At 30.4% G+C, this 8141-nt stretch overlaps 3 protein-coding genes across 5 annotated transcripts; all 3 read right to left on the bottom strand.

Moving 5' to 3' along the window:
* Positions 1 to 413: 413 nt before the first annotated feature.
* On the bottom strand, positions 414 to 4953 carry LOC108722108 (methylenetetrahydrofolate reductase). The gene is made up of 5 exons (XM_018447040.1): positions 4616 to 4953; positions 4064 to 4290; positions 2125 to 2285; positions 570 to 892; positions 414 to 474 (listed from the first exon to the last, which is right to left on the bottom strand). Exons 1-5 carry the CDS (start codon positions 4822 to 4824, stop codon positions 414 to 416), a joined length of 981 nt encoding a protein of 326 aa, XP_018302542.1. The 5' UTR covers positions 4825 to 4953.
* A 1326-nt stretch (positions 4954 to 6279) lies between these two features.
* Positions 6280 to 6917, bottom strand: LOC108722105 (phosphatidylinositol glycan anchor biosynthesis class P). The gene has a single exon (XM_018447035.1). It carries the CDS (start codon positions 6896 to 6898, stop codon positions 6515 to 6517), a length of 384 nt encoding a protein of 127 aa, XP_018302537.1. The 5' UTR covers positions 6899 to 6917; the 3' UTR covers positions 6280 to 6514.
* A 13-nt stretch (positions 6918 to 6930) lies between these two features.
* Positions 6931 to 8133, bottom strand: LOC108722107 (Threonyl-carbamoyl synthesis 6). Of its 3 annotated transcripts, none has more exons than XM_018447039.1 (4): positions 8069 to 8133; positions 7360 to 7425; positions 7150 to 7278; positions 6931 to 7078 (listed from the first exon to the last, which is right to left on the bottom strand). In XM_018447039.1, exons 2-4 carry the CDS (start codon positions 7374 to 7376, stop codon positions 6940 to 6942), a joined length of 285 nt encoding a protein of 94 aa, XP_018302541.1. In that variant the 5' UTR covers positions 7377 to 7425; positions 8069 to 8133; the 3' UTR covers positions 6931 to 6939. The 3 variants fall into 3 exon arrangements, with proteins under 3 accessions (XP_018302541.1, XP_018302539.1, XP_018302540.1); XM_018447037.1 differs by lacking the exon at positions 8069 to 8133 and adding an exon at positions 7926 to 8005; XM_018447038.1 differs by lacking the exon at positions 8069 to 8133 and adding an exon at positions 7905 to 7968.
* Between the last annotated feature and the right edge of the window lie 8 nt (positions 8134 to 8141).

The following is an 8141-nucleotide window of genomic DNA, read 5'->3' as shown; positions in this document are numbered from 1 at the left end:
AATTATATTATCTTTAATCTTAATTGGTTCAATTCTTTTTTTATCTTTTTCTAATTATGAGAATTCTAATTCTAAGAAATAAAAAAAAGATAAACGATAAGTTAAAGCAAGATGAAATTGAAGTTAATCTTATATTAGCAGGCCATATTGGGTGCTTTCCATTTGGTGATACAAATCAACACAAATTGAGCGTTTGCACTCATTGAATGCTGAAAAAGATAGAATGAGATATTTATGTCACTGTCTCATTTTATGTGTTTATACAAATGAATAATTACATTGAATTTTAATTAATTAATTACACTAATTAAAATAAAATATACTCGACTTTATTTTGTTTCGACAAAAAATTAATTTGATATTTTCTATTCAATTTTTTACAATTTATTTCCTGGAATCCAGAAGATTTTTTGCTATAGATTTTTAGCTTTGAAAGATTCTATGCGTTTACATATTTCCGCCACCAACGATAATCTACAATATAAATATGCGAAACATGGAAAAAATTATTATTTTAATTTAATATTATTCTCATTTAAATCTAAGGCATTATATTATTGATGTTTTACCTATTCAATGTGAATAAATGAAAACCACACGTGGCTCCATTTCTAATCACGTCCGTAATTATCTGTGCTATCAGGACGACTGAATATTTCCTCGCCGCCTGATCGTCGTCCTTCATTCGTGCCAAATCCTCTTTAATTTTGATTGGCACGTCGAGCCTGCATATGTCTATCATTTTTTCTAGACACGCGTGATTTGTCGGCGCGAGGATCCCGGGTAGAATCGGGATTTGGATCCCGATCTCCCGACAATCCCTCACAAAGTTTATTAGGACTCGAGAATCGAAACATATTTGCGTTATGATAAAATCCGCACCCGCCTCCACCTGCAAATATTTAAAAACTGGAATTCTTGCTTGTGCTGGGCAATTCCCGAGCGAATATTACTAGAAACATAATTTACTAGAAATTTACTAATAAATTTAAATTTACTACTAATTTCCCGGAAAAAAATGTTATTGTATATATATTATATCTCGACATATTTTATATATAATTATATATGAAACACTTTTTTCCTAGGATTACTATAAATTAAAATTTAATTTAATTTAATTGCAGTAAAGCCTATAATAGCATAATGCATTTTTTCCTGGATTGCTTGTGCTTTGTAAATTACTAGATAGAATTCTGTATTAATTGTGTGATGCAATTCTAGCTTTATTAAAATTTGTTGTTAAAACACAAGCAATCCAGAAAAAATGCATTGAGTGTGGACTTGGATCCAGTTGCACCAAAGTTATTTTGATTTTAAGCGACACTTAAAACTCTCTCTCTATCTCGCCCTCTCTTTTGGCTTTAAAAAGAGAAAGTGAGAGTTTTAAGCTTCACTCAGAGAGCAACGTATCTATCTTGTTGCTGGTATGTTGCTTGCTAAGTATGCATTGCTACCAGAATTGCAGCAACTGAGTCCTCATTTGTTGGCAACTTGATACCTTCATGATATGATAACTTTGAGTAGCAACTTGCCAGCAGTTTGCCGACAACTTTAAAATCGTCATCATCAAAATTCGCTACTGTCATCATGTTGCCATAATAATATGCAGCATCATGCAATGCTTTCATATTGCCGACAACACAAGATAACATTGATGCAGCTATCTTGCTGTTAAACTGCTGGCAATACATATATACATTAGCTGCGTTCAGCAGAACGTTTGTTTTGCAACTGTTGGAAGTTTCCTTCGCGCTAATTGGATCATACTTTTAAATCTAGAAGAATGGTCCTATCTCAGCAGACAATCATAAAACGGTTGCAAAACTGTTGAGTCTGCTGAACGCAGCCATTGTTGTCTGTAGTGTTGCTACAATGTCGGTATATTCGAAATCGTTGAGGACAAATCTATAGCAAGTTGCCAACATCATAAGCAATCACAGATTTGTATGATTTTGCTGAGACACGCTTTGCTATCTGGGTCACTTATATAAAGTCAAAGTAACATTGGTGCAATCAGGCAATCTTAACAATACAATGTTGCTACTTTTGTGTTGAATGGGTCATCTCTTGCTTAATAAATTAAAGATATAACTTGCACAATATTATGTCGTCGATCGTTACTTTCGCTTTCAGGTAATGCAAATCGAGCTCCTTGGACGACGATTCGGGATGCATTTGCGGATAACCCGCAACACACACGCAGAACGTATCGCCAAATCGCTGTCTGATAAAAGCTACCAGATCCACAGCATGTTCGAAGTCACCATTTTCGGATAACGAATCTGCAATTCGGCCAAATGTGTACTTTCCCGACAATTCAGACAACATGCATGTTTAAAAAATATCATAAAAGTATTAGAAAAAGACACGTTTTTTGGGACATATCATTTGTCTAAAAGATATCTAAGGCCACACACGTTCAAGTAAACTTGTCAAGTAAACTTGCACAACATTATTAATAAATTTAAATTTATTACTAATTTACTATAAATTTAAACTTACCCTATAAGCGCAAAATGTTCCTAGAATGTTACATGAATATTATTAAAAAATTAAAATAATGTTATTATAATATTTCGAAAATATCATAAATATTTTTTTAATATTACAGGAGTATTCTATAGAGGTTATATGTCCACTTATATAATAAACCTAGGTATTATATTTTAATTCCTAAAACATTATTAAAATATTAATAAATATTAATTATTTTTAATTTTGTGCAATTTGAATTCACAATCCAGTAACGAAAAGTTCTTATCAGTCTATGCTGCATCTTGTGCTAAAAAAACGTTTTCAACGTGATTTTAAGTTTTCAACGTGATTATCCAGTTCTACAACTGAGAGCAAAAATCATTTTTAGTTTTTAAACGTATACTTATACTGAACAGATGTAACAGTTTTACAAATTAAAGTAAATGCTGTTATAATACTTTCTAATGTTTATATGATATTACAGTAACATTAAATAAATGTTACTTTTAATAATCATATAATATTATTAGGAGTGGACATATAGTATAACCATCCATTAATATTTCAGGAATATTATTTAATATTATATAATTTTAGTAAAATATTAAAATGTTATATTTAATATTCTGAGAATATGCCTAAAATATTATTTAATATTAAATAATATTATGCGCTTATAGGGTAATTAAATTAAATTTAATTAAGCCTGTGACACATATGATGCATTTTTTCCTGATGGCTTGCGCAAGCATGTATACTTGACAAGATGATAAGTTTATTTGAACGTGTGTAATCGACCTAAAAGACATCATATATAAAGAGATCTTCTAAACAATGCGTGTTGGAATAAAACCTAATTTAATTTTCAATATATTCTTTACTTTCTGTGTCTTGCTTTTTCCTTCATGTTTTTTTTCTTCTTATTATTGTGACCGTTTTATCGACAATCGCATTTCTTTTGACGTATTTCTTAAATTGTCTTTTCAAAGTTGATTGTCAACTTTTATTTCGCCAGAAATAGGAAAATGAAGGTAAAAAGTGATAAAAAACAAGAAATAAAGAGAACATTGTAGATCAGGCTTTAAACATTTGAACAGATTGATAAGACTCGATCGAGCCACTCGAGGACTGGTTTTATCGCGAATTCTCCCGGATCTGATAATCGCAGGCATGCAAGTCAATCATTTAACATAACGACATTATGAAATATACTAATGCGATTGTATCTCGAGCTTGCCGGAATATATCTCAACAATTAAATTAAAAATGTATTTTTAAATTTCTAAGTCACATATCTTAATATTTAGATCTTTTTGCTTTTTGGGAATTCGAATTATGCCGTTGCAAAAGGTTTAATATAATTTAAAAAAAGTACTTCGATCAAATTCCAACTAATCTTTAATTGGTAATTTATTGGACTGTTTCAAAATTTTTAAATGATTTGTAATTCTATAATTTAATTTTTTTCCATTAAAAAATTATTAATTTTATCCACGTTAATAAAACATTAGAGATATATTTGTGATTATAAATATAAATATAAGACGATTAAGAAAATCGGAGTTTGGCGGAAGAATTAAATTACCTCCTCGCAATGCAAATATATTAATTATTCCGAAAGCAAGAGCTTTTTTCAGGATATAAACGACCTCGTCACGCTTTAGATCTTTAGCTGCTAGATGTAAAAGAGTATTGGGCGGAAAATTCTCCGCCAGATCCAATGGCAAATAGCCATCGTTGTCAGAAGCTGCTTCGTTATGCCACGTTAACGCGTAAAAGAGGGGCGAATACTCTTCCATATCTATGAGAAGCCTATAATATGATCGCACATTATGTATAATTTATTTATACATTATAAATATTTATTTATATATAAAGATATATATATTTTTAATATTTACTATGTTTTTTGATGCTCGATATAGTTTCTTAAACAGCACATAATTTAAATATTAATATTAATATTGTTTTCAGAAAATCTGGGATCATGCAGTTATAACTTTAACCTCAATAAATACCATCACGAATCCATATCGAGAGTTTCGAGAAAAATACTTGTTCTTTGTATTAACATTTTAATTCTAAGACTCATTGTGTTATACTGTGTTCTAACTTGGATGTCTTTAGTTATACAGACCTTCGGTAAAACGCACCGGATTTCCTCGTGGAAACAATTTCGAAGCTACAAAATATCTCATTTTTGCTAATTTTATCTTTCAACAATCGCCGTAGATCCACGACCGTCTTACGGGGATCCTCGGTATGAAAATCGGGTGTGGAAGGATTGTCGTTTCCGTCAGCGTCATTCCTCTCGCACATGTCGTTTTCGAGAATTAAGTTTCTCATTATAAATCAGATCATCGTAAACCGAATGTTTACTTTCCTTCCGTGGACTATACTAATGAGCATCGAATTACGTAATATACAGCGTGGAGCATCTCTTACAGTGATGTACACACAATATTACATATTTGTATAAAATGTATATAAACAATCAAAAATATATATATAATATATATCATTGATTACGTATCACTGATTTTTATGTTATAAGAAAAACGATGTCGATCAATTTTCAATGCTAATTATAGATCTCAATGTTGTATATATGTATTTTAATATATATATAATTATATATAATATTATATAATTAATATGTATTTATAATTAAATTAATAAGTAAAGGCTCGCGAATTAGTTGTAAAACAATAAAATAGAATCGTGACTTATTTCGAGCTAATAAATAGGTGAATTCAAATAATCAGTTAATATTATACAATAGAAAATATAAAACAAAATATCAGATTCAAACGTTTCGGCTTACAAAGCCTTCTTCAGTGATTACATAGTCAAATAATGAAATATAGTTTAGCATACTTAATATAACAGAAGCTGTATGTCGCATTATACAAATAATCGTCAATATAAATGTTGAAACGATGTATAAATGTACGAAGAGGTACTTCGGTCGTAATTTAAGTCCTTGAGTAAGATGGTACAGCGATAATCCGAATTTCTCGGTTGACGTCGAAAATCCAGCTTGTCACAGTTTGAGAATTCGTTTGACACACATATCTTATGATATTCTGCAAAGACGAAATGAAATGGGGGTGAGTAGATAGTACAGAAAATAGAACCAAGAAAATATGTTAGAGTATATAAAATACTGTATCAAAATCCTCATAGAATCTGACAAAGTACCGTTAAAAAGATAGGAATGTGCTGTTTCTCTGTTGTAACTGATGTAATGTGTAGGTCAACATATGTCAATAAAAATAATAAAAATAAGTCTGTTTAAATCTGTGGCTTTTTTCGCCCTCGTGTATCGTCAAGTATGTTAAATAAGCGTTGTCTAAAGACTCTGTATCATAAGATTTAACTCGTTTTTATATGAACCATTTTAGAAATAGTTCTTTTTCGGAAATTCGAATTATCGCTGTATCATCTTACTCAAAGACTTAAATTACGATCGAAGTATCTCTTCATAGATTTATCGTTTCAACATTTATATTGACGATCATTTGTATAATGCGACATACAGCTTCTATTATATTAAGTAAACCAAACTATATTTCATTATTTGACTATGTAATCACTAAAGAAGGCTTTGTAAGCCGAAACGTTTGAATCTTATATTTTGTTTTATATTTTCTATTGTATATTAACTGATTATTTCACCTATTTATTAGTTCGAAATAAGCCACGATCCTATTTTATTTATAATTAATTTATATTGTAATATTATATTGTAATATATTATAGAATAGAGCAAATCTCTCGTTTATTTTGGAAATGGTCCTATAATACAAGTTTCGAAAAATTAGAGATTTTAATTACAATGTAAATCTGTATAACATTTATTATATTTGGCTTCCTAAAAGATTTTTTAAATAAAGTGTTTTTACACTACGCTTAGAGATTTGTCATTCATTTGTCAAATTCGCATAACATGCGTTTCTTAATTATTATTTCTAACTGTACATCCACCTCAATGTAAAAAAAATAAATTATAATTATTCTGGTAAACAATTACAGGTTATTTTTTTCTTAAATATAATCTCCTACAGACTTCTGTGATCGGTATGTCGGATACAGTCGGTATTCCGCCTGGAATAGTTTCGATATTTTGTAAGGCGTACTTGTCCGTAATAGTCCGGATATCATCGACGTCCGGAGTTATTAACATATTGATAGCAGGATAAATTAAAAATGCAAATGTGGCTAGAGCGGTCAATGCCCATATGGGAATCGCAACTGCCCAATACTTGGAGGGCCAATAGGTCAGGCCTAAATAATCATGCAGCACCTTGTCCGGTATTATCGCCCATATCACGTACAACAGGAATAACATATTCGATCCGATGTACATGGCATATCCATAGACAGCTCTGGGACCGTAAGGCGCAGGAGTGTGTTCCATAATGCATGTATATTTTAAAACTAACAGGCAAATATAATTGGTTAATTGTTGGCTTCGTAATGACTGTATGTCGGCTCAGGTGGACCAAATTTTTCGATGGTTTCTGTGACCAGTACTAGATTATCAAAGAAGGATGTAAGTGCCACACGCACCTTCCTTGCTTCCTTACCACTGAATGACCTGCACAGAAAATGGCAAATGTCAGTAAAATAAGATTTATAAAATAACATTTAATGCAATTTTAAGCTTACACTTCTAAAATATTATTATTTAATGTAATATTCTTTGTGACTTCACTACGTGATGGTTCCTTGTCAACCCGGAGCACTTGATATACAACATCTGCTTCTCTGGCGCTTGGAAAAGGCACAGACAACTCTCTGTGTAATGTTAAGGTTTTAAAAGTAGTAAATTGGATAGCAAATATTATTATAAACAAATCATTTGTAAAATAAGGATACACTTTGAGGTCATTCATGGCATTGTATGATACAAATTGTTTAAATTGAAGTTTCTGTCACACTGTTCTGTAATCATAAATTATAGTAACGTGAGTATATTATGTAAATATTATACACCTATATCTGTGCACATACAAAATTTTAGTTTTTTAAATTTCTTTTAAAAAGATTCTGGTGAAAATTTGTTTCAGAATTTTTATACAAATTAGAATAATTTTTTTCAAAAATATTGTAAACTTTCTAAGATTTCTTATTCTGTAATTATTGAAAAAATATTTTGAATTTCTTCAGATTTTATCAGATTTATAAGATTCATCGAGAAATTATAGAATAAGAAAAAAATTTTTAAATATTTAATTTATATATATGAAAAATGCTAAAAAAGATATAAACTTTTTTGGGGCATTTTGGAAAAGTATTCCAATTTGTATAAAAAAATCTGAGCAACTTTCTAAAAAAGTTATAAAATTATTCAGAAATTCTGAAAAATTCCATGAAAAATTCAGAGAAAAATTTTCACCAGGGAATATTTGTCCAGACATAACCTCAAATCGATTGTGACTCACGTCAATGGAGTCAAATGGAGTCGCATAACGTAATCGATATGTTTATCTTAACGTGGCACTAACGTTGTTCAAGGAACATGTAACAATTATTGTATTTAAAAACGTTGCAATTAGCATCGACGCAATAGATTCACTCAACATACCAATGTAGAAGTGGGCGTCCATGGGCGTTGCTGACGTACAATAGTCATCTCGTGATAGTATAAACATTGCATT

Source organism: Mycetomoellerius zeteki, unplaced genomic scaffold (genome assembly GCF_001594055.1).
Source record: "Mycetomoellerius zeteki isolate Tzet28-1 unplaced genomic scaffold, Tzet1.0 scaffold197, whole genome shotgun sequence".
In the NCBI taxonomy this organism is placed as follows: Eukaryota; Metazoa; Arthropoda; class Insecta; order Hymenoptera; family Formicidae; genus Mycetomoellerius; species Mycetomoellerius zeteki.
Note: the sequence above shows the minus strand (reverse complement) of the source record. Positions and strands in the feature narration are given on the sequence as shown.